Genomic DNA, 27,057 nt, shown 5'->3' on the forward strand with positions numbered 1-27,057 from the left:
GTGCTGCCAACAATGATAGAGACGTTTTGTTAAAACTGCATTGCCCAACTATTAGTTTATTATCTCATTTTGAATCTATGTGAAGAGCTATATATATGTACCGTGGTTGTCATTCAGGTTTTTTTAAAAAGTGGTTGTGATTTACAAAAGTTTTAATTTTTTTTTTCAATTTTGGTGTTACCCTAAGGGGTGACGTGACCCCAATCAGTAATGTTTCATGACCCCTAGTGCAATGAAACCCTTACGTGGCATGGCTACTACTCCACGGACTGTGGGCCCCTAATGGTCGTGGGCCCGGGTTCATTAAGCCCCTTCGCGCCATGGATGCTACGCCCCTGCATGAGCTGTATTGTTTCAAGCTCGAGTTTAAATTGATAATTATTAATTCATAATATTAATGATTAATTTATCCGTTAAGATCTTGAGAGGTCATATTTTTTCCTCTTACAGCTTCTCATATGCAGCTATAGAGCTGAATCCTTGGTACACATCCACTGTCACAAGTTGTAATCAACAGATGCTGCTGCGTTTTCAGCCTTTTCCCTATTTCTGGTTTGTTCATCGGCTATCCAGGAGCTCTCCTTTATGCTTGCCCTCTATGTGGGCCTATAATACCTTGTGTTTTTACAAAGCTTATATCATCTCACTCAGTCTATCTGTCTGGTAAAAATGTATGAACATGTTTTTTCCCCATTTCCCATTCTCGGATCAAGTTAAAACTTTGCACAATTATTCATTGAACCTGACAAGACATGAATCAATATAAAAAAGTAACCAATCAGTTAATTAATTATTGGTGTATAATTATTTTGTTTGATATCGAAATAATGGGAATAAATGCTACTTAATGAGAGATGTGGATGTATATATGGATTTTATCCCCTTATCACGATTCGCTAAGTTTTTGCTCCCATTTCCCATTTTCTGATGAAGTTGAAATTTTGGAAAATTATTCAGTCATAATCGATGACAATATACGAATCAATCCAAAAATTAACCAATTAGTTAATCATTAAGTACTAACTAATCAATTTTGTTTTATATGGCATAGGGGGAGCTAAACCCTGTAATTTTCAGTAAATAGCAGTAATTTTTTGTTCTTTCCCTTAGAAAAGCTTTTTTTTTTTTAAGTATTCTTTTTTTTTTCGTTTGCTTTGTTGTTGTTTTTTTTTGTTGTTTTTTTATTCTATTTTTTCCCCCAACGGCTGGGATCGGTCTTTTGTAAAATGTTTTACATGTTTCGGATGTTCTTTCAGAGTTGAAGATAGTTTACTTCCTAGTCCAAACCTCCCGCAGGACGACGGGGGATGGGAGCGTGCAGGGTTTGAACCGTCGGCCGTCGATAAATCCGAACGACAGTCCAGCGCGCAAACCGCACGACCAGCCAGCCATCCTATCACGATCTCTTCAAGATTTGAGTCTCATGCCGGGCTTAGGTCTAAATACTTCAGAGTATCATAAGAGTGGACGACCTGCAGCTCTGAAAGTCGACTTTATAACTAATGTCACGCTATTCCATGATTCGACCAAGGAGAACGCACATTTCAAACAAACAACAAAAATTTGAATCTGGTTTGAAAGAATGTAGAATTAAACTAAACACATACTCACACAAAGACACAAAGATAAAGGCACATTCCTCGTTCCATACGCTAGGACAAATTTGTATCCTACAAAAGCTCTTTCTTCCCTAGTGCTATTAGAGCATGGAATGGGTTGCCTGAGCTAGCCAGGAAAACCAATGACTTGGCGGAGTTTAGGTCATTGGTTAATATGCATGCCTAGATGCATGACGCGTAGGACGTAATCATCTTTTTTGAAGTAACGTCTGTATTATAGAAGATACGAATTAAAAAAACTAAACCCAATAATTTCAGCGTTGAAGTTACTATAACGTAGATAAGCCAGGTGTTAAATAAATATATGGCCTCCTTTAGTCATGACGAGACCATGCATCATCCCATGGCATTAACTATAATGGACGTAACGATGTCTTCCACACAGCAGTTCCCCCTCATCACGCAGCTGGATGTCTCCAACGGAACTGCATGTGCTGATTCACTTTGGGAATCAGCAGCGTCGCCCGTTCTGTCAAGGTGTAGCACTGTGTTCTGTAAGCTACCTAAGGGATTTTTTCCTTAGGGATGACTCCCGTTACCTTTGCCATGTTTGGGTAGCACCGCAAGGCAGCAGAGGTTGGGATTTAGAGTTTTTTTCTAGTTAGCCAGTCAAGGTTAACTAGCCCGTCCTGCCCAAAGCTTAAAGATTTATATTTAAATTGCTCGCCTTTGTCCCATGTCCTGTTAGTTCCGCCGAACAGTGTAAGTCTCATAGCACCGAGGCACCGTGTTGAGAACACTATTGTCTGATAACACGGACAAGAAAAGCAGCAGTTTGTTGCAGTTGCCCTGTCTTCCTACAGAGATAGCTCGCCATGCGTACCATACCAGTTTCTTTTTCACTCAAATAACCATTTTTGGGTTGTAGTATAGCGCACTCGTAAAGTAGGTGGTTAACCGTTTCTTCGTCTTGCTGGCAGTGTCTACAAAGTGAATCAAAGTTAGCTTTAAATTTAGCAAAATAAGCTCCATTGGCTATGTTCTACATTCCAGACTCCAGTCAAGAATATAAACTAAATCCGCAAAGCAAGTGGGCGTTTCCCATGTTCAGAAACGTATAGGTAACTCTCATAGATGATAACTCTATTATTCGTGGATAATGACCTTCATAAAAAGAAGAGTATTCGCGCACTGGCCTATAAATTATCTGTTTACATTTGATTTAGATCTAAATATAGTAGATCTGTCCATGTATAGACTAAGACTAGATCATTAGAATAGATCATAGATGCCTAGTGGCTATAGACTATAGACAGTCTAGATCTAGATTTTAGATACAAGAGTCAATTTAGACTAGAATAGATCTATTTAAAACTAGGGATAGTATGTAGTTGTAGATCTAGACTCAAGAGACTATCACTATTTTTACTACTATTAGATCTAGCATCTAGATCTAGATCTTGATGTGATCTAGTAGTAGACCTTAGACGCCTTAGTGCCTTAGTCTTAGTAATTAGTAGTCCTAAGCCTAAGTCCTTAAGTAGAGTCTAGTAGAGTCTGTGATTGTGAACTCTCATTCTATCACTAGTGTCACACTGTGACTGTGTAAAGACAGTAAAGTGTGTTACACTAACTTACACTTACAGTCACACAGTGTATATATAATATATTTAATTATTATTTATATTGTAATCTAAATTTAAAATTAGTAATAATTAGTTATAAATTAGTTATTAGATCTAGTAATATTAATATAGATAGTAAATCTAGGTATCATATACTGTACTGTCTTGTCTAGTATAATCTACTATCTAGTTAGTAGACTATTATAGACAGTACTTTGTTTATTGTTAACTTAGTCTTCTTAGTATAGATTATAGATCTAGATCTAGTAACTAGTAGATCAGTAGATCTACTGAAATTTGGTAATATATTACTATTAGTCTATTAGAGTCTAGTTTAGTAGTTATGGTTTCGGATATAACTGGTTATCACGATTCACGGGTATCACTCTTAGATTCAATATCTATCAGATCAATGTAGAATTGTAGAATCTAGATCTATTTTTACTCTATTTGATTCTGTTATCATCCTTTAGATGGCTTGGAGTTATATCTAGAATGAGTAGAAATCTATATAGATCTAGATCTAGATCTACATAAGTAGAACTTTTAATTCTTATATGTCCTATATTCTATTCTAAAACTAGATTTACTAGTCTATGATGACTAAGAATTAAGATCTAGATTAGATATAGATCTACTCACTAGATTGTGACTAGTTATAGATCAGTCTAGACTACTAGTACTAGAGACTACGGATGGGTGCCTGGCCATGAGGTTTGCGTGCTGGATTGTTGTTCGGACTTATCGATGATGTGTCAAGTATTATTATTATTATTTTGTCTGTTTTTGTCGTTATCTTAAGGCATATTTTTTATCAACTCACAATTGATGTCTAATTATTTCACAGGTAGTTCTCACATTATAGCTTTCATCCTGTAAAATGGGGATGTTAAGAAGACTGCAGTTCTCTGTGCGTTATTGCTGCAAATGTAGATATATCCCAGTGTTAATTTGCTGTGTTTTTTTTACGCTGAGCATCTTGTTGTATTCATCTACATACAACACACAGTGCAGAACTGAAAGAGTTATACAGAGTAGCCACCACGAACTGGTTAACAGGCAAGCCCCTGATGACAAACCTTTTAAGGCTTCTCTTGTTATTTTAATAATATCCAGTCCTGATAATTTTCATGTAAGAGAGACAATCAGAAACACGTGGTTAAAAAATGTTAACGACTTTAATATCTTAGCGAAATTTGTTGTAGGGGGAGCTTCTCTTGACACACAAGCAAAGGATAAGATTGACAAGGAAGAATCTATCTTCAAGGACTTGATAGTATTAGATGATGTGTCTGATTCGTATCAAGAATTGACCAATAAAGTTCTGAAAGCATTTCTTTGGTTAAATTATAATGTTGATTTTCAGCATGTGCTAAAAGTGGATGATGACAGCTACGTAAGAGTGTCTAACTTAATGTCAGAACTTCAGAATAAACCGAAAGAAAAACTGTATTGGGGATTTTTCGATGGAAGGGCCAATGTGAAGGTCAGCGGTAAATGGAAAGAAACAAACTGGATATTGTGTGATAAATATTTGCCTTATGCACGCGGTGGGGGTTATGTTCTATCAAGTGACCTAGTTTATTTCATAACAAGCAACCATCCATTGTTTCAACATTACCTCAGCGAGGATGTCTCCATTGGCACTTGGTTATCTCCTTTAAAAATCTACCGTCACCATGATCAAAATTTTGATACAGAGTATGTGTCTAGAGGCTGTTTAAACTCATATATAATTACACACAAACAGTCGGCTTCTAAACTGCAGGAACTGCATGATAATTTATTAACATTAGGTCAACTTTGTAAAAAAGAATATATTTTAAGGGGCTCCTATGAATACAATTGGAGTTACCCCCCTTCAAAATGCTGCATGCGAGAAAACATTCAAGATGTTCATGGCTGATGTGGCATGAGAATAATATGCGGAAGTTTTCTTGGTGTGTTCATTCTCCAGCCTCACCTCCAACTATGCATCTTGTGATAATAAGGATGTCACAAATTTCCATCTGCTTGGATCCTTCCAGACTGATACAGGCCCATGGAGAGGAGCTTCCATAAACCTGGAGTTCCATGAGTCTTCAAGTCTTATGGCTATTACAAAGATATTTAAAAGGAACTAGATAGTAGATTTCAAGCATATAATTAGTAGATTTATAATTATTTCCCGATTCCTACATCTGAATTTGAGCCAGAGAAATAGATAGAAATAGATGACTTAATTTTAGTTGCTAGTTCCCTGGAACATTACAAGCATAAATTATTCTGAAGATGTATTCATAACCCAAAACAATTTTATGTTAAATTTTAATTATTAATTTAAACTAGAATGTTTTATTTTTACTGAATTATATGGTAGTCATATTAAATTCTTTTTATATTTGTAAGAAAAGTCATTTCATTAGAAATATTTTGCTTTTTGAAGAAAGATAATACACAATTTATTTATTTAATGGAATAGAACAACTAAAAAACTAAAATAAAACAACTTTTTTTTTTACATGACAAGAAGATTGCCAGAAAACAGCTTTCTTTTGAAATTAGGGTTATTTCCTGAATTTTGACCACATTTAACTTGCCAATAAGCATATACAAAGGCAGCCTTTGATGGTGTTTCTTCATAGCATAACATACTTTTGTTGACCTCATGACTTAAGTCAGATGTGGATGTAATAATTTGTAAACTATTTCTTGACTTGTACATCTGATTTCAGTTGTGTATTATTCTATTTAAAAAAGATTCTTTCAATAATTATTTAAAGATGCATCGGCCCATATTCTTATTAATTACAGACATTCTTTGACATGCTGATTCCATTTGTTTAGTGACCCACAATTGTCATTGTAAGTGGACTCGATTAGGTTTTAGAATCAAATGCTGGAGAACTATGTATCGAAATATCTTTGGCTGAATTGTTATAGTCTAACTTTCTTATAAAGCCATGTTGATGTGGATTAAAAACAAAACCTTTTTTTAAAATGTCAATGTCAATACAAAAATGTGTTCTTATAATTTACTAGCGAGATTAGTTAAGTGTGCCATAAATGACTAGCGAGATAAGTTAAGTGTGCCATAAATGACTTGCTTGCAAAGATGTTCAGTCAAAATCAAAGGATGGCACAGTGTGTCTGAAAAAAAGCAATGTCTGTAATTCATCAAATAAGATGTTTGAATGTGGGCCTTGTTAGTCCAAAGCACATTTCATATGGCCAGGTTGTTATTGATCAGTATTTTAAATATTGGTGATAATTCTCTACTTATTTTGAATGTTTCATTTGGTATGTAGTTTCATTCAGATGCTTTATTTTGTTTTAACATTTGGAAACATTAACCACATTAACTTCCATGAAGTGGGTTGTACATTTACTAAGAAAACTGTGGCTTCATCATTGTGTTTTTCCTTTTGCTTAAAAAAATACTGTTATCTTATTTTTTTTTTCAATATCTACATCTATAATTACACACAGTTAATGTAATTGATATTTCAATATATGGGTACTGTAGTATAAAAGTAATGCCAAGTTAAGTCTGTAATGTTATGTATAGAAATATCTATGTTCTTCCTAGAAGTCCACAGGTTACAGTCCATGTATTTCTCTGCCTTAAAAAAATATTTTTTTTTTTTCAATGTCTACATCTATTACTCAAAATGTATGTAATGGATATTTCATTATAGTAAAAGAGTAACGCAGAGTAACTATGTAATATTATGTATAGAAAGTTCTATTTTCTTCCTAGAAGTCCAAAGTCCAGGTTTTTCTCTTTGCAGCAATGATCTTATGAATGAAGAGAAATAAAAACAAGAGCCCTCCAGTGCTAGTCTACTAATTTATTCTTACATTAATGACAAAATACACAAATAATAAACAACAGAGAAAATGACAAATCTGATCGAAACCATTTGGAAACACAAAAAAAGAGCCACAAAATAAACATGAGAAATTGAAATGATCACATGAAAGTGAGAAAGTATCAAAACAAAAAAAACACTAGTCATAGGGTGCATTCATCCCTGCCCCCCACAAAACAGAACATTTCAATGTGTTAAAACTAGATAGCCTATATAGGGCTACTGTAACTAGACAAGAGAAGTTTGTCACTAGCTGTAGTATTCACACAGAACCCAGTCTAGTAGAAAGGAAACAATGTTCAAGTGCTTACTACATGGACAGCAAATCAATATTGAAAGACAAATAAAAACCCAGATGACTGGTTTAAAATAAAAAACAAGGATTGAGACAAGACATAATTTCACCATTCACAGAAAAAATACATAATTCTAAGAGGGAAAAAAAAAAATCAACCTTAACCAAAATTTCTTAACACACCAATACTAGAAATTATCTCTAATAAATGAAAAAAGAAACCAATAAATGCCTGATTACAAAAGCAGCAAGTCAATTATTAAAACAAACATTCATAACCAAACTTTCTGAAGGAAATCTGACATACAAACTTAATGTGTTACTGCTTATTTAAGGACTAACAAAGAGAGTCCACCAGAAATGAAACAATACTTTAAGTAGTTCTAACATATTCACTTTATAAAACCTCCCTCTATGAAACAGCCAGTTCTTTAGAAATAGACCTAAACATGTCTCCAGGCCAGATTTTTGTTTATATCATAGAAATAGATCATGTCATGAGATGTATAGTGGGTAGAACCAAACAGAGGGTTGCTTAAGAGTTCAACGTAACCATCTTAGTGAGATCTCCAGGGTAATGGAAGATCACTTTATGATGCATTGCACACATAGTCTTGCCAACAGTACAAAAAAAGCTTTACTTATAGATGAATTTCACAAATTAGTAGGATGAAAAGGGAAAAAAAAAAGGGTGGGGTGGGGGGAAACATCATGTGTACCAAATGAAACAAAGACATGATCTGGAATGTTAAATCATGACTAGCCAATGAATGATCTGTATCTCTACCAAACTGTTTTAAAACTTTAACTTTGTCACTAAGGAAACTAAACAAAATTGCAACTGTTTATTTCCTAATTTACAAATGACTAAAATCTTCATGTAAGCCCTTGCTTAATCTTCACATAAATTGAAATCTGGTGTTCAAAAGTTATTCAAAGTCAAATAATCCACTAAAGAAGAAAATATTATGCCTCCAACGTAAGAGTTAACAACCAAAAAAAAAAAAAGCAAAAAAATTGAATGCGTGGAGACAGATCCATAGAAAATAATGGAAATCAAATGACAAGATAATGTACACTTTTTATTTACATTGTAAAAAGCAAACATGAGGGATATAAATATTTATAAAACAAATTCATGGCTACTAGTAGACTTTATTGAATATTTCTTCTTTACAAAATAAAATAAATACAAACTTCATCACTTGAGGATTTTATCAATCTGATCGGTTTAGGGAAGGATTACGAAAGTGCGGTGGGAATTAGTGAAGCTCGACTCCTAAGTCTGCAAGTAACATCACCTCAAACTGGCACACAATGCATCTAAAACAACAATCTTGTGTCCCTTTCAGAACCCACTTCTGTTTAAATGTACATCAAATGGGAAACGAATCATTTTAATATACATTAGAACAGTTGCAGCCAGTGTACTAACTAGACTTTTCTTTCTAGCCCCCCAAAAAATGTAAACTTAAGAAATAAAAAAAACAACTAGTGACAATCATTACAAATGTTTATTCTATTTGTTATAGTTACAAATGATGTTTAGTTTTAAAGTATTTTATGTGGAAAGATGAAAAACTAATCCACTCATTAACAAAATGTTATTTCCCAAGGAGCAGCAACTTGTTTCATACACTTGTCTCACCTCAGTAAACCAGTGGGCATAACATTGACCAGTGATAACAAATTGGTGATTCATGATAGATATCAGAATATTCTATTTTCTGATCACTATAACAACTTGTTATAAAAGTCCTAACTAAAAAAGAAAAAGATCACAAATCTCTCTCTCTCTCAAATATTTGTGTAGTTTTGTTGACATGGTAATGATATAAGTGAAATGAAAAAAAAAATGTGTATACACATTACTTTGATAAATACAAAATGATTAAATCACATAATTCATGTCCAATACATTTCTGAATTTGAATGGTGGCAGATACACATGTTGACAAATAAAAGAGGAGATACCTGGAAGTAATGAAAGCAATAATCAACTTGTTCTTATATCACCATATGCCACATGTCTGACTTGCTGTATTTACAAGTCCGAAAATGCTAGGAATCCAAAAACTTCAAAAAAAAAAAAAAAAAGAAAAAAAAAACTTCTTGTAGGTGTAAACTAACTCTTTAATAAATGTTTCTTCCTAAGTTTAGCTGTGTCTTGTTCCCAGCTGTGACTATGTAGATCTAGGCTTTATTGTTGTGAGTGGTTGTTACTGGTAATGGTGTTGGTGTCTGACCTCCTGAGCTACTACTATTGCTTCCTCCAGTGCTCGTCACTACCCACACTGTCAAGAGAACAGAAGAGGGCAATGATCAAATTATGAGAGTAAGGTAGGGCAATGATCAAATTATGAAAGTAAGGCAGGGCAATGATCAAATTATGAAAGTAAGGCAGGGCATTGATCAAATTATGAACGTAAGGCAGGGCAATGATCAAATTATGAAAGTAAGGCAGGGCAATGATCAAATTATGAAAGTAAGGCAGGGGAATGATCAAATTATGAAAGTAAGGCAGGGCAATGATCAAATTATGAAAGTAAGGCAGGGCAATGATCAAATTATGAACGTAAGGCAGGGCAATGATCAAATTATGAAAGTAAGGCAGGGCAATGATCAAATTATGAAAGTAAGGCAGGGCAATGATCAAATTATAAAAGTAACACATAAATTATTAGCCATAATGGAAATGCTTAACAAGCATTCAGTTTAGGTGTTATGTATTCCATAAGGTTTCACAATAATCATTAAGATTTGTATCTTGTTTTGTATTTTTAAAACACTCCACTTCTATATCATTCTTATTATTAATATACTGAACAGTCTACGATGTGTAACAGTACATGATGATTTGAATTTGGGTAGGTTATATTAAACTATATTTGTTAACATTCCTGAATGAACATTTTCATAATAATTTTGTCACCACACCATCAAAAAAAAAAGTTTGTTCTTGTAGGATTGAGTTACTGACAATATTACAAATTTAAACATACACAAAAATTCTTTTTTTCACGTTTAATGCTTTATAAAATATCTAAGAGGTGAAAAATAAATGTGCAAATAATCCTCAATATAAAGATTCTGGGAGAACAAAAAAAAAAGAGGATGGTTGGAAATGTCAAAGCAGATCAAACTAGTCATCACTGACACTTAAGAACAAACTAGGTCATGCGGTTCAAGAATGACTTTGAGAAGGGGTTACTAGAAGTTGGAACATAAAATCCCATGATGTACAGCAGGTTACTAAGGAGGCAAATTGTAAAGCTGGGTCAAACAACACAAAACTGAATGACTATATTGAAGTTTATGTAATATAATACATCAGCCCTTAGACTCTTTTTAAAAACATGTTTCTAATTATATTTCAGATAAATAAAAAACATAAGTGGGTCCAACATGGTCTATTCTATTTACTATTTTGCAGGCCATTTTCTCATGTTTTCATTTCATTGGTTCATTTATTTTAAGAGAACAATAAGTGTCTTTAAAAAAAATATTTTCACAAATCATAATTATTCAGTGTGAAATATAATTATGACTGTTTAGTTAAATGTACATGCAATCAACAGAAAGACATAAAACAATTATTGCAAGTTACATCTATTAAATGAGCATGAAGCCCAGCCTCCTTTCATTTGAAGGAAATGCCCTTACAATCCCCAAAAGTGAATGTGTTTCATCTCTGACCACATAAAACTTATCTATATGGTCCACACTTACTAACATTTTAATGTACCGGTAAAAGTTTTTTTTTTTTTTTTTTTTTTTAAACAAATTGTATGACTTCAGACTTAAAAGCCGTCTATGCTGTAAAATACGATGTCACAATAGAGAAAGATCTATTATTATTGTAACTTTAAGAAAGAGAAAAAAAAATTGACTTACACTTTATTGAAATAACCAGATTAAATGTTCAAATGTACATTTTGCTATCATATTATAAACCCCCAACAAAATAAACTAGCAGAAGGGGTGCATACTTTAGACAAAAAAACAGCTCAGTCCAACTATTAAGCTAATGTAACTCAATGAGCACACAGATCTATACAGCAAGCATGTCAAGTGACAAAAGTGTTAATCACCCTTAGCCTTGTGTCACCCACACTGTAAGCATTTGTAAGCAGCATAAAGAAAATTCAATAAAGGGAGGGGTTAAAAAAGAAACACAGAATTAAACTTTTAAAAAAACATGTATATAAACCAAGATGAACATGAAAACAAAATTTTCAATGAGAACTTGGGTTTCTACATTTATCAAGATAGATCTACATATTAGTGGGGGTGTTGAAATAAAATTGAACATTTTATAGGTTAATTTTGTGTGAATGTTTCAGTGAAACTCATATAACTCAACAAAACTATCAATCAGTGAAATCAAACAATCTCATCTTAAGAAACTCATTTTTTTTTAGCCTTTAAGTCATGTGTAACTTTCTTTCAAGTTATGTGTAACTTTCTTTTAAGATATGTGTAACTTTCTTAAAACATATTTGGTGCAGCACTACAGTAAAACAACATCTAATGTGCCAAGTTTGACAGATTTCTACGCTATAATCAACTACAAATGACAGATATTTGTAACAGAACTGATTCCCAAGTCCACTCTTTTTTCTTCTAAAAACATTTCTACTGTCAATGGTATCATATTTTAAAATATGTACAAAAATAAACTTAGTGATTCTATAAGTTCTTTTACATTTGCCTACAGAGTTCAGTTCATGACCTCTTTTTTTTCTTCATAAAATGAAGATGGAACTGAACTCTATAAGGCCAATCCCTAAAGGTTTCAGTACATCTACTGTTACCGTACACTATACATTAGGGCACAACACTAATGTGTCACTAAGTAAATAATTGACTTTTAAATTTCAAAAGAAAGAAGATATATTTTATCCAACTTGCATAATTAATGTTTTGTACATAAATTAATTTATATCTGAAGTGATTTTGTTACTACTTAAGCCATGGCTTCTTTGAGATAACTGAGTACAAGATGGAGAACACACAAAGGATAAAACATTCTTTCCTAGAGACGCATCTTTCTATGTGGAATTAAGATAATATGTTTTATTACGTTTACAAAGCATCGTGCACACCTAGGTTTGGTCCAGTAAGTACATCGGAAAATATTACATGTTGTTACATTCACTTTTTTGTTGGGCATAGACGTTGTACCAGAGAAGTAAAGTTCCCTCTTCAGACCTTGTGATCTATAAAGCAGATGATGTAAAGGTCATCAGTTTCTGTGGCCCATTGTTAACTAGGGTGTCACGTGACCAGCACAATGATCAACTGGGTTGACTCAGAGGCGCCCAAAGATCCTGAAATTAAAAATCCCAGGATTCAAACCCAGGACACCCGGCTCGGAAGCCAAGTGCTTTAACACTCAGCCACCGCACCACCAGTATCAGCCTATTTGTCTTTAACAGCTTTTCAACACGTTGTCTAATGTGCATTCATTTTAAAGTCTTGGAATCATAGCAATATTGTGACTAGCAATTGCAAGACTTTTTGTTTATGTTTTATTTGCAGCTAGGCTGATGCAGCAGCATTAAGCTTGTTTTGAGACTAGAGTGTTAGGACAGTATTGGGTTATTTATTTGGTTGACATGATGTGCCTGTTGTGTTGTTGCAGAGTACTGTTTTCATAAGAATGCAAGGTGTTTCACATACTGTTGCCTCAATCAATAAATAGTCATGATGTAATCCTACATAAATAATATGCCTTTAATTCGTGACTGTAATGCTTGATTGATGATTGCATCACTTAATTATCATTCTACCATTTATTCACTGTATATACTCATGTTTTATCATTAAATAATTACTAGTAACTTCACTGTTTACTGATTCTATTATGTGAACTGAAAGGCTGCATGAGTCTTATGTACATACATTTTCAATGAGAACTTGGGTTTCTACATTTATCAAGTTACATCTACATATTAGTATTTACGCATGCACAAGTGAATCCAATTCAATTATTTCATATTAATTTTTTCAAAAAGGCAACAACTAAAATTTGCCTTTACTGTTCAGAATACTCAAAGCTAAATGAATATTTAAACATAACTTTCTGGATGCAGCTACATCATAAACAAATTATGAAAGTGAAAAAAAAAAAATTCCTAAGCAACTTACCAACAATAATAATAATGATGACTACAACAACACCAATAAGAATAAGCCACATCTGTAGAAAAGTGTTGGTCAACATCATTACAAAACTACAGTGGTGGAACATTAAACATGCACAAGTAGAGATTTGAAAAGAAATTATCATATTGTGTGGAAACCGTGGTATAAAACATCAAACATACACAAGTCAGCAAAAGAGAAAAAAAAAAAAACATGAATAGGTGAAGACAACATCAAACAGATAAAGCCTTTGTTTTAAACATGTTTACTTAATGACATTTTATAGTGTAATTCTTTGGTTTTGGCAGCTAATTAGTTTCTCTTTTAGTGAGACTACATGTACAAATGATCAGAAAGTGAGAATTTAGGGTTCAAGGATTTCTTAAAAAGGTCTTTTTACTAATCCCATTTTCTATCGCGATTTAATTCATACTAGCATTATATTTGTTCATAATTGAGAAAAACAAAAGGGAGGGATCCATTTTATTATTTGGTTAAAAAAAAAAAAGCAAACACAAAATAAGGTGACCATGTTTTTTCTTGGGATACCCTTGATATTCATTTAGCACAACTAACCACATACAATATCATTTTCAAAGTAGCCCACATTTCTTTTAAATATACTAGAAAACAAATGAATATACATATATTGTAAACAGTTACAGAATATGTATATGAATATATACATAACTAGACTTATAGAGAAAAAAAAACAACTATTGATACTTTTATTACTACTGACTGATGATACAGGATGATACAGGACCTGAAGAGGTAAATTTGTAGAAAGAATCGCATACAAATGTTTACAAAGCCATTTAAAGCAATTCCTGCATATCAGCAGGCCAAAAATATTGCGTTAAAAAGAGAAATCAAGGAAAAGTATGCTTGAGGACCACCCCAATTTATAGCAGGACTCCTGACATATCCCATTTAACATTTAAAATCTAACTACTCCAAACATAACAGGATGCTACAGACCTCAAACAAAATAATCTCCTGTTAAATCACTTTAAAAAAAAAACGATTTCAAAAAAACCTAGAGATGGATTTGTTAAAAAAACAAATTGCAAGATCAGATATATAGTAGGAAAATTTTAACTAAGCATTATTTAAGAATGATTTTGACTTGTTTAGGAAAAAAAGATCAGGCAATATCCACAAAATTAATACTAAGGGAGCTTATTTCTAATAGTATATATGGACAATCAAAAAGTAGGTTATGGCTTGTATTGCAAGTTATTCATTGACACTGACTTGGAAGAGGTTTTAAATAAATAAAAAATGACATCTAAAGGAAATATTTATTGATGTCATGCAAAATTTAAATTTAGAAAAAAAAAAACAATTTACTAAATAAGAACCTAGTCAGATTCCTAACAAACATGTGTGACTTCATTACTAGATTATCTGGACATGATTTTGTTGAGACAAATAGTTCATCCTCATTGTTGTATGTTTTTATCTGCCAGCCGTGACACCTTTCTAATGCTAACAGTATTTAAGAAGAGAGAACTTTTTAAAGAAATTCTACTCCCGTAGTTTCAGCTTTGTGTTGTCTGTCTTCAACAATTTATTGGTTACAATAAATTCAAACTGTTGAGTGTCCTGATCAACATTTGTTTTCTTTTTTGGAAATAACACTTACACAATCCTGGGACAGCAATCAAAAGGGGGATAATGGACTTTCTAAAACTGTGATATGCCGCGACTTTCCCTGATAATCAGGTAGGTATAAATGGTCACCTTATTTTAATATTGTGCCTCAAAAATACATTTAAAGAAATGGTAGAAATGAACAGCTTATGAAAGTTTGCACTCTGTCTACATGTAGTTTCATGCACCAATATGACATACATTAAGGAAATCAGTTATATACGTAGTTTTTACTATTACAAATAAGGCCTATCACAATAAACAGGGCAGTTCACAACATAAAGATTGAACTTGGGAGTTGAAAGATATTAATGTGAGGACACTTTGGGGGATTCTATATAGACAAACACTGAACACCAAGTGAACATGAAGGAGACTCCTGTTCCCTCCACTCACCAATGATAATTATGACAATAATGCCAATAATGGCTCCCAAGATTATCATCATCTGCAGGGAATAATGTCATGACAAGGTTAAAACATGCTATTATGTATCCTCGTAAAACAAAAACATGGTATTATACTCCCACTCATGGTAAACTCTTTAACAATTAAGGGCAGGATTTTGAATTTAATACTCTATGGTCTCTATCAGTCGCCAGGCAACTATGGACCATCTCTATGGTCGGAATGATGTAAACCCCACAGCAGGTACCCCTCTCCAAAAAAAAAACAACAGCAAGTGACAATACAGTTTGGGATCAGCTTCGTCGCAGGCTCTGCCAGGGTGTAACATAACACTAGTATTATTTTATTTTAAAGTAATAATGTAAAATGTGAATCACTTAATTTTAAAAAAAAAACCTTAAATAGAAATGAACTTTGCTGCAAAATTTATGCATGTCAATAATTGACTAAATCTCATGAAATAGTTGCATTAATACTCAATAAAGCCACTTTACCTTACAGTTTTTCCACCAATATTTTCGTTTCAGTTTGCCAGCACTGGCCTCAAATTGCGATGCACCTGCTTGCAGAGCCTCTAGATAAAGATAACAGAAAACAATTTAGGTAATAGTTTTTCTTTTCCATTAATTAAAAAAAAAGAAAAAATTCGAAAGCTAGTTAGAAGACAAATTATTAAGTAAAGCTCGACTACAAGTGTTTTTAAAAGGTGGAGCAAGAATTTTAAGCTTTTACTTTTTCACTAATGTCTTAAATAAAGATGCTTATGTTTATAAAAAGGTAATTTTGTTAGAAAGTGTCGTGTAATTGTTATTTTCACCCATAGATTAATAGTGAACAAACCTGCTCTGTCATCAAGCTGTGAAATTTTCTGATCTCTATCTAGAACTTTCTCAACATTGACACGCATTATGTCAACCACCTAAAAAATGAACAAAACACTTTCATTTTATGAACTCTCAGAAACAAAGATGATTATAAACCAAAACATATTTTAATGAAAGATATTCAATAGTTACAATGTTTGGGTAATGTAAGTCCTATCCTGGGAAAATTTTTGTTTGGTAAACTTTCCCCTAAGGAAAACAAAATAGGTTAACAAGTTTTATCTGTTGATGACTTTTATATTATAGAGATAAAAAAAAAATTATAAAAAGTTAAACTTTGAGTCATGGTGCCCCACTGCTTTGGAGGAGAAAACTGCGTCTCAAATTCTTGTCAAATGTACTAGACTTGCTGAAGTCTGTTTTGACAGGTCTGGGAAGCCACAGGCTCTTCACCTGCATGGTGGCATACGAAGCTTTGCAAATAAGAGCAAGTTTTTTGTTATATATATATATAATATTTTAAGTACTGTATAAGGACATGATGGAAATCAATTTTGCAGATTTCTGAGGCTATGTCGCAATAGTAAATAGCAATATGCTTGCTATCTTTCCCTTTAAGACCTTGAATGTTTGTGTGTGAATGTGCTTAATGAAGTACCAACAGGTCTAGTGGGAAACTACAAATACCTAGCCGGAAGAGTGGGTGGGTACATATTACTGCAACTCCCCTGCTATCATTAATCAAAGTTGCCACAGATTTGAAACATAATTACTCATGGCTGTCTAAAACAAGCTAAGTATTTATACCAACTATCTGTTACTTTTGATGCTCAGCCAGTGGTTATGGTAGTTAGTAATTATAACCCCAAATGTTATCTTTTTCTTTTAAATCAGTGATAAAACAAAATGTGAAGTTGCAATTAAGTAAAGAGCACGATAGATACAATGGTATTTGAAGTAGATATTAATACTTTACCTTTATCAGGGAGTTTTGATAAAATCATGTTTCAAATTTGTGGCATCTTTATACACCATGGAAAAATACTTCACTTCTGAACCCAGGTTCGAATCCTGTTGAAGACTGGGTATTTAATGTCTGGATCTTTAGGGCACCCAGCTCTAATGTTAGTTAGGGAAAAGCAAAGGCAATAGGTCTTTAGTCCACCACAGTCTGTGGGCCACAGAAACAGATGATGACCTTTTCATCATCTACCCCAGTGATGCCCAACGTATTTTGACAGGCGGGCCATTTTTATATACGACACTCGTGTTGCGGGCCACAAGATATAAAAACGAGATGAAATTGACTTGAAAGTATAAGAAACCCGTGGGATGCGTTGTCGAGAAGCTAAGTATGCCCAAACTTGGCTTGGCTTGACTACCTATGAATGGGGCTCGAGCGTGACCTCTGATACCACTCTATGTCGAAGGTGCTGGCTCGAGCAGCGTTGTGTTTACTGAGCGCCTAAAGGCAGCACGGAAAAAGCTTCTCCCAGATACCCCTCCCCACAAATGAGACTGGACCATAGCGCTCTGACAATGCTATTAGCATAAAAGTAGCGCTATATAAAAACTATAACTTATTTATTTATCTAGTATTTACATTTATTAATGACAAATTTGAAGCATATTGTCGGAAACTGGCTTCAACTCTCTACTTAAAATGTGAACAACGTTGAAGCTTTACCACCGACTCATTGTCGTCTCTGTTTGGTAAATGCTCTCATACATTCTCCAATTTCTAGGTGTAACAATGTTTTAGTCGCGGCTCAAACCAAGAATGTCGCCATATTGGTTACATAGTGATGTTTAATGTTTTCTTATAAACAAATATGTTGGCTTATTATCATGTTACACAAAAAAAGTAAAGATCCGCCCACTTTTCCTGGTAGATTCTACATTACATTCAGAGTCCCATTTTATAAACGCACAAATGTTAAATGTCAGGGTACCAATTCATCAGCTAAAAAGTGAGATCCTAACATAGGGAAAAATACATCGTTCAACTATTTTCCCCTACACTTTAAGCCGACGTTTCGGCGGGTCGTAATTTGGGAATCACTGATCTACCCAATAGATTTTGATGTCTAAAAGGGGTACTTTATCCACTCTATAAAAAAAAATATGCAACTAAGAGTTAGAGCTTGACAGTATTTACCTCATCGACCTGGGCTTGTGTTTGCTGCAAGCGCTTACTTTGTTCTCTTGGAGGCTGCATTCCTGGGCCACCTGGTCCTGCTGACCTGTGGACACAGAAAACATTTTGATTTCTATTTTATCTTCTCCAACAGTTTTACATTGACACACACAAAGCAGTACCTTTAACAGAAATAAAACAATATATACAGAGACATGAAGCAATAAGCAACTGGGTCATCATTTTAACTGTAGAGAAATCATTTGGTATAAATAGAAAAAACAGTCCTAGCATATGAACTGATGTCCTTCCATTTAAAAAAAAACACACAGACACACCAATGAGTACGTAGTCATTAAAACATTTTTTTTAGTACATTTTTAATTCTTATAAAAAAACTTTTTTAAGATTTTAATTTAAATTTTGTTTTTCAGAGCACAGGTCTCAAAACATAATATTGAACAGATCCATATTGAGAAGAAAAAAAAAAGGGGGGGGGGGGATGAACTTTATTAAAATATGTTTATATGCTTTTCTATAAAAAAAAAAATTTTCAGCTTACCAAAATAATTGAGAAACTAAATTTACTTCAAACAGTTAGTTCACAATAAACAACTACTCAACTCATGCAAGTACTTATGATTTCACTATTTAGTAAAAAGTAAAATAAAAAAAAAAGTATTTATTTGACTTGAAAAGACACATGGTTGAAGATATATATGACAATTTATATTGAATTAGCTATCTGATAGAAAAAGCATAGGAACATGGTACATTGTACTATTAAACAATAACAGGCTTAGTTTAATTTAATGTAGAAATTTCCTACGGTGGATAAATGTTTTACTCTTGAGTTGGGTGGTTGAAAAAGGAGAGAAAAGAAAAGAAACAATATATATTAACAGGTTATTCATTTTTATGTACAGCAAAGTTGTGAATAAGGCAATATATTATATATATTGTTTTCTTTTTTTGTCATCAATAATCACTAGATATGTCTACATAGAAATAGAAACATGTTTTTAATATTTAATACAAGTACTGCTCAAACTAGCAAAGTTTACTTCTATCTTCCCGAGCCAGTAACTACTGAAAGTGACTAGCTAACAGAAACTTACTAGCTGCCCAAAGATGTGATTCATTCCCATTCTGAGAACCAAAAAAACTACATTGCAGTCACCTTTCAAATAATAAATCTCACTTTCCAGTTTTTGATTTTAACTCATAGAGGGCATTTAGATATAAAATTATGTCTAGTATTAAAAAGTTGTAAAGCATATATTTTGATAAAGAATCAGTCTCTGCGACTGGACAATGTGATACTAGAGAGTAGCCACGTTGTACAATAAAGACATGCAAAATATTACAACTTTCAATGAGAGATACGTAGTAACACTGCCACAACAAGTACAACAAAGTAGCAGAGTGCATAGAGAACAGTTTCAGGAACAAAATTGACATGTCACTTTGTATTGAATGAATTGTGTCTAAAAGTAGCAGACGACATCTCTATGATTTAAATCTATATTTACTGTGACATCTCAGGTGGTTTTATATATTGCAAAATGAAAACACACGTATAACATAGTGACTATTAATTACTTACGGTGGGCCACCAGGGCCTGCCTGAGGGTTTAAGGGAGCAGCCCTTAATAAAACGTTAAATAAGCGTATTAGACAAGGAAAACATTTATGTTCAAAAATACATTTAAATTTCCTATATTATATATTATATTGTAAGGCACTGCCATCTATTTACATATTCCATACCAATATTTGATTTTATCTTTACATTTATTGTAACTGACTATGTATCAAAAACAAACTTATTAAATATATAAAGTTTTAACCAAATGCCTATATTGATAATATTGTATAAATGTATACAAATAGAAAGATTTATTATAAATTCTGAACTGCAAGGGATTTACGGTACTTTAATTTCTTGAGTGTCCCCCAGGTATTGAAGGCTTTAATTTTACAGAGGGTATCATGAAAAACTTCAATAGTTAGAACATTACAGTAAAACCACAGAAACTTTAAAATTTTAACTTTTTTCCACGCTTTAGAGAATCATATATCAATCAACAGATTTTTACAACAAATATTATTTTATGTTTCCTTTAAAGAGAATACAATAACAATTTAAAAGGTTATAAAAATGGACTGGAACTATTTTTAAGATAAAATGTTCCCTAGTTCTGTACTTCCTAATCAGTGATTTGTACTGAACTGCTACTGTGGGTTCCTGATCAGCTAATGTGGATAAATATAATATAATATGTGTGTGTACCATGTGAATTGGTACATTTTTTTAAGGATAATAAATATATTGCAATACATCGAATAAGGCAGTGTTTCCCAAAGTAGGGTACGCATACCCTCAGAGGTACAGGAAGAGTTTGAAGGAGGTATGGATTAACTAAGCTTCTTCTCATCGATGCAAATTAATGTTAGTTATAATATAACATTTATTTATATTTTTTATGAGCAATTTTATTTTCAATAATTGCTCTTTTTTTTTGGAGGGGGGGGGGGTACTCAGAGTTACGAAATTTACTGAAGGGGTAGACATAAGTTGACAGTTTGGGAAACACTGCACTGAGGCATCATTCACTAAAAGACATCAGGAAGGACATAGTTCAAATTTGGGCAAATGTTAGTCAAAGAGGAAAAAAAGGGTTCACTGAAAGGTGTCACCTGCCACAGGTACACACAAAAAAAAAAAGTCATTTTTGCAATTGAACAAATGAATTCAAATATACCACAGTTAATTAGACCACCTGTTAATCATATATAGCTGTCACTTTTTCAGAAGGTATCCTATATTACCTAAAGAAATGTAATAATAGTCAAATCCAGTTAACTGGACCAGCCAATTATTAGAGAGACAAAAATATTGCATCCTGATGTGGTCTAATTAATTGACTGTAATACTTTACTAGCATGATAATGAATAAATTGTACATTTGCATGAGACAAAATGTTTTACTAATTCTTTTGTATTGTAATTTCATAAAAGATAAACATAATGGTAGTTCTATTTTCTATACATAATGTTGTCATTAAAATTATTAAATCTTATAAAATACAGACGTTACTTCAAAAAGAAAACAGTTGTGTGGGTTTGTAATTAAGAATGTATGTATAGTTCTCTAAAAACAAAGATAGAAGGGTACTAATCAGGGATTTTCTCTACGCTGATGATGCAGAGAAGCTATTGTTGCTGAATCAGCTACTAAGCTCCAGACTCTGGTTGACAGACTATCTATCTACTGTATGCCAGAAGTTGGGCTTAAATATTAGTCAAAGCAAGTCTATCAAAATACTAGTTCAAAACACAAGCACTGCACCTCACTTGACCATTAATGGCCAACCTCTGGAAATTGTTGACCATTTCTGCTACCTTGGCTCCATCATCTCCAAAGATCTGCTACTGGATAAAGACATCAACAACAGGATAGTCAAAGCAATGGGCACCATGTCACGTCTGCAGAAAAGAGTGTGGGACAATATTTTGCCCCTAGTCTACCAGAGCTATATGATGAGCAGTCTGCTATATATATTTATTATAGTGCTTATATTTTTGTGCCTGTAGGCACCGATACGCCTTTTTCAATGTGGGGAAAAAATTAGTACTTTTCTTGTATTTTAACGTTTATTATTAATTTATTAGTATATTAGTAGTTTAAAGTTAGGCAATCCATCACAGAGTACAGGCACCTATTTTTGTTTTTACAAAACAAAACACTGCATACTTGACATATTTAATATTGCAATTTACTGCAATATATGAGCTAATGGGTTTAATCAGCTGCTGTTGTCTTAAGTTCCTTCTTTTTTAAGTGTATTCCTTATTTACATTATTAGTAGGTATGCTAACTTAAGGCAGGCTAAAGAAAAAATAGGTCCTCACAAGCAAAAAGCAAGGCAGTTAACAATGGTTTATAGAGACTGCATAATATATATATATATACATATATATATATTTATATATATTTCAATCACAACTACAAATTACAAAACCTTTTAAAATCATACTTTGGCAGAACTTATACTAAGAAAATTGAGAATCGTATATCATATTTAAAGAAGAAAAAAAAAATTTTTTTGCTCTTTTTTATTATACCCCTCATCATTAAAACATGGGAGTAAAATTACTTATTGGGGTGCTTGGCATCCATGGTAATAAATTGGAGAAGGGTTGAGGGTGATTTTAAGGATATATAATATATATACAATTTTCCTTACCCTTCTTACTCTTAAAAATATAGTCTGCAGTGAAAAATGAAATTACAAAGATATTTTTTTTAATATTATATAACAAATGCATGTCTTTTATAAATGTTTATAATATTTTCAATATATATATATAAAATATATAAATACATTCAATTGTGTTTTTATAATAAAGCAGCAGTAAAAAAAAATTGTTTTAATTTATAAACAACATTATTAAATATTTAATAGAAACAAAATATATTTTATCTTTAAGGAAAAATTAATAAGTGGAAAATTGAGCAATTTGACAGAATGAGTTGATCCTATAATAGTGTGTGACGTGTATGATAATATAATAATAATAATATATATATAATAAATATTTTTATGGTAAACAATCGCTAAACAGTGAACACTGTCATTTTTTTGTAATGTGTTCAACAAAATGAAGACAAAGATTAGAATGTAATTAAATACATAAGTTTTAAAAAACTGACACCAAGACATAGAGATATAATAAATCCATTGGAGGGTAAAATCAAAAGTTCTAAATTCTACGTTTTGTATTTAATAACATGTTTAAGTCAACTGAATAAATTATTTATGATTAGCTCAATTATTTTATGCATGTTGATGAAGGAACAACAACTGCTATAATTAAGTTTTTTTTGCTCGACACATATCTCAATGTAACTTCACTACCCACTATATAGACCTACTCGTCCCTGTCATGAATACTATACTTATATTTATACAGGATAATAATGCAACATACAATATGTGTGTCTGGTTTACTATTAATGATTATAGTTAGACGCTAATGAATTAATTAAAACCACTAAATATTGACTTAAAAGGCTTCAGATTCCCACTTTAAACTATTAGAAACTAAGCACGGCCTGAGTGAGATGTAAACACAACAACCATGTCACTTGGAAGAAATTCATAACAACCCCATAATATATTTATTAATATAGATCTATATTTATAATATAACTATAATATTTATCTATTAGATGTAGAATCTAGACATTCTAAACTAAATAGTTAAAAATTCTATTCTAGACAAGAGTCAGTAGACTTGAATATTGTAGAATCTAGATTAGTCTAGAATTAGAGTAGATCAGTTTATTGTGTAGTGTGTGTATACATAGTCTGTGTATATTACTAGATATCTAGCATCTATATTAAAAACATTTCTATTGTGGGCTTGGCCTTGGCTTTAGACACTTTAAAGTTTAGTAGAGTGGCTTGCTCTAGATAACATAGAATTAAAGAAGTTTTAGTATAAATATGGAGTATATAGATCTAGTAATACTATGTGAATACTAGTGAAACTATTTAAAAAATCAAACAAAGCATTAGGGTTTATTAAAAGAAATTTCTATAAATCAAATAAGAACATAAAACTAAAATGTTATTTAACCTTGGTTAGGCTCATTTTAAATAGAATATGCATCCTCCGTTTGGGACCCCTCAACTCAAGAAATTTAGAAAGCCTTCAGGACAGAAGACTCAAAAGTAAAGTAGCAATTATACATAAAACACTGAACCATATTCTTCAAATACAAAAACAAAATTTAATAAAATACTCTGAAAGACACAAAGATAAAGGAACATTCCTCGTCCCATATGCTAGGACAAATTTATAATTTATATAAATACTCCTTCTTCCCTAGTGCTATTAGAGCATGGAATGGGTTGCCTGAGCTAGCCAGGAAAACCAGTGACTTGGCAGAATTTAAAGTCAAGTCATTGGTTACTTAATATGCATGACTAAATGCATGACGCATAGGATGTAATCATCTTCTTTTTTGAAGTAACATATATCTGTATTATATAAAAGATAAGATAGTAATAGAACCTTTCTACAACCTGATCGAGCTTCGATTTTTAGTCTATATACTATATATGTCTAGAGTAGTCTAGATCTATTTATAATCTACAATAGATATATAGAAGGTCTACTCTATTATAATTATAGTATCTAATCTAGTCTAGTATAGAATAATAGTTCTATCTAGGTGACACTACTTCACAGTCACTGTATACAGTCAATAGTGAGTCTGGAGTAACTCTAGAACTCTAGACATGCTAGTGACTAGTCACACTAGACTCTCATCTCTAGATCTAGAGTGTCTTTATAAAAACTTCATTTTCCACTTCACTAGTCACTAGGCTGTGACTAGGAATACTAGACTCTATCTTGGTTAGTAGTAGGTAGGATCATGACTAGGCCTAGGCCTTGGCTCTAGACTCTAGTAGAGTCTAGTCTAGCTAGAGTCTAGACAAACTGAGTAATTCTAGAGGTCTTGCTTTTTACTTTTAGATCTAATCAATATATGTCGATGCACATCATCATACTCAGTCACTGTCATTTTTTTTCACTCTTTTAGATTATATGATTCTGTGATTTTATTTGTTTTTTAATTAATAAACATAACAAGTTAACAACACTTTAAAAAGCAAATAAAACATAGATCTAGATCTAATTTGGCCAGGATTGGCAATAAAAAAATAAATAAAAATCAATTGTCTATCTATTAAAAAAGCAATTTATAAATGTATGGTGTAGAGTTGTTCATTATGCTGAATAGAACTTATCAAATCTATTTACATTTTTATAAATGAGTTTGTTCTGCTGGCGATAACAGCACCAATTTAATCCAAATGAGCTAGACAGCAACAGAGAAGAGTAGTTTGAGGTTCCTCATCAACAAAAATGGCTGCTACGTCCTGTGATGTCATCATCCGGGGTCTTGTACATAACTTTTCGATAATTTGAGCCATCTCTGGTTCGATTTATATTTCGTGCTATCGATCAATGAGCTAAACTAAATCTTGGCATGTCTAGGGTATAGATTCTAGACCTAGATCAGTAGATCGGTTTCATATTTATCTTTTATATAGATCTAGATCCATAATATAATTATTAGGATTCAGTTTTAAAAATCCTAATTTATCAAGCAGCCTTTACGAATTCGGAACTGCACTAGCCTAGGAGGCGAACATGCCCTATCTAGTTAAGATATCTAGATCCAGTCAACTAGATAGTAGCCTATATTTCTTTCTTTAATATATATGACCAGTCAAAGAAAAAAAAAACGGGGAAAGGAGAAAATAGATTTACGGGATTTGGACACTCCTAAAGTCCAAAAGCGATAAATGTACCGATTCGACAGTCTTAATACTTTGCACTCATTCTGGCTACTGGATGGTCTCTTCCACCTGAGTGATAGCAGACAGACGAACTCAAATTGGCTCTAGGACAACTCCCGTAGACTAGTTCCCTGTCAAGAAACTCTACTGTTTGGCATCATTGCATAGCTGCACCGCGCAGCTCTTGGGGATGCCGACACCAATGTAATATACACATAAAGCTGTCTACGATTTCCGTTTGGTCCGAACCGGTAGGCCCTATGCCCTTTGAGCAACGACCTATTGTATGTTTCGCTACTAGCCTATAAAGGCCTACTATTGCGCGGGGCCCTGGTCGAGCGTCATGTGCGGGGCCCTTAGCCGTAAGGGTAGACTATATACATATATACCGTAAACTCATCACGCTAATGGGCTAATCCGTCTCTAACGCTGTAACAATAACAATACAGTACGTCCGCCGCCAAGCTTTGGGTCGAAATTTTGCTACAAAACACAGAACATTACGTAGGTACATTACGTAAGTACATTATATACTGTACTTTAATTGTTTTGCATTAATAGAAGCAAATAAAAGGAAAACACTCGCGCACTACTAATATTATGTCTACTCTTTCATTCTGAAAATTGAATGCCATTGGACGTTCTATAAGAACATCGTGTGCTATAAGAGATACAGTGGTCCCTACACTTTCGCAGACCCGACTTTTGCGGAAGGGCTATACCACGTTTTTTTTTTTTAACACGGTGACAATTACACGGGTTTTCCCACGACCGCACGATGTCTATATACACAGTAGCCTATTGAAAAAAAAAACTTAATACGTCATCGCAAAACTTTCTGGAAGCTGATTGGCCGAAATAAGCTGTGCAAGCACATCAACTGGTCCAATACAGGCTAGGTTACAGTACCAAATAAAGAATCCTTCTCATACACCCTCAACCTTTTTTTTTTCCATTGCAGACTAAATTAACAGACTAATTTAATGTATACGTACAAATTATTTTTATACTGTGTAATGCGACATAGCCTAACAGTGCTGCAAGACACTTTTAAAAATTACTCAAAATTTAATGAGTTTTTAAAAGGAACAGCATGTAAAGCTATTAATGAAACGTGAAATTGTTATCTAGAGGTTTTAAGTGTTTGGGGATGTCCTGTGACATTGTTTATATCC

General features: G+C 32.9%; 2 protein-coding genes across 11 annotated transcripts; one reads left to right on the forward strand and one right to left on the reverse strand.

Moving 5' to 3' along the window:
• Positions 1–2,788: 2,788 nt before the first annotated feature.
• LOC106065403 (beta-1,3-galactosyltransferase 6-like) lies at positions 2,789–8,165 on the forward strand. 5 transcript variants are annotated; one of them, XM_056007668.1, is made up of 2 exons: positions 2,789–2,810; positions 4,032–8,165. In XM_056007668.1, the coding sequence occupies exon 2, from the start codon at positions 4,065–4,067 to the stop codon at positions 5,088–5,090; it is 1,026 nt and encodes a 341-aa protein (XP_055863643.1). In that variant the 5' UTR covers positions 2,789–2,810; positions 4,032–4,064; the 3' UTR covers positions 5,091–8,165. The 5 variants fall into 5 exon arrangements, with proteins under 5 accessions (XP_055863643.1, XP_055863642.1, XP_055863644.1 ...); XM_056007667.1 differs by lacking the exon at positions 2,789–2,810 and adding an exon at positions 2,878–2,942; XM_056007669.1 differs by lacking the exon at positions 2,789–2,810 and adding an exon at positions 3,160–3,178.
• Positions 7,000–25,499, reverse strand: LOC106065404 (synaptobrevin). 6 transcript variants are annotated; one of them, XM_056007675.1, is made up of 8 exons: positions 25,341–25,484; positions 20,109–20,150; positions 18,524–18,608; positions 16,382–16,460; positions 16,036–16,115; positions 15,530–15,581; positions 11,422–11,443; positions 7,000–9,624 (listed from the first exon to the last, which is right to left on the reverse strand). In XM_056007675.1, coding segments are annotated over exons 1-7 (360 nt in total). In that variant the 5' UTR covers positions 25,343–25,484; the 3' UTR covers positions 7,000–9,624; positions 11,422–11,423. The 6 variants fall into 6 exon arrangements, with proteins under 6 accessions (XP_055863650.1, XP_055863649.1, XP_055863646.1 ...); XM_056007674.1 differs by lacking the exon at positions 15,530–15,581 and adding an exon at positions 13,481–13,532 and having other exon boundaries at positions 25,341–25,481; XM_056007671.1 differs by lacking the exon at positions 11,422–11,443 and having other exon boundaries at positions 25,341–25,483.
• Between the last annotated feature and the right edge of the window lie 1,558 nt (positions 25,500–27,057).

Source organism: Biomphalaria glabrata, chromosome 13, assembly GCF_947242115.1.
Source record: "Biomphalaria glabrata chromosome 13, xgBioGlab47.1, whole genome shotgun sequence".
NCBI lineage: Eukaryota > Metazoa > Mollusca > Gastropoda > Planorbidae > Biomphalaria > Biomphalaria glabrata.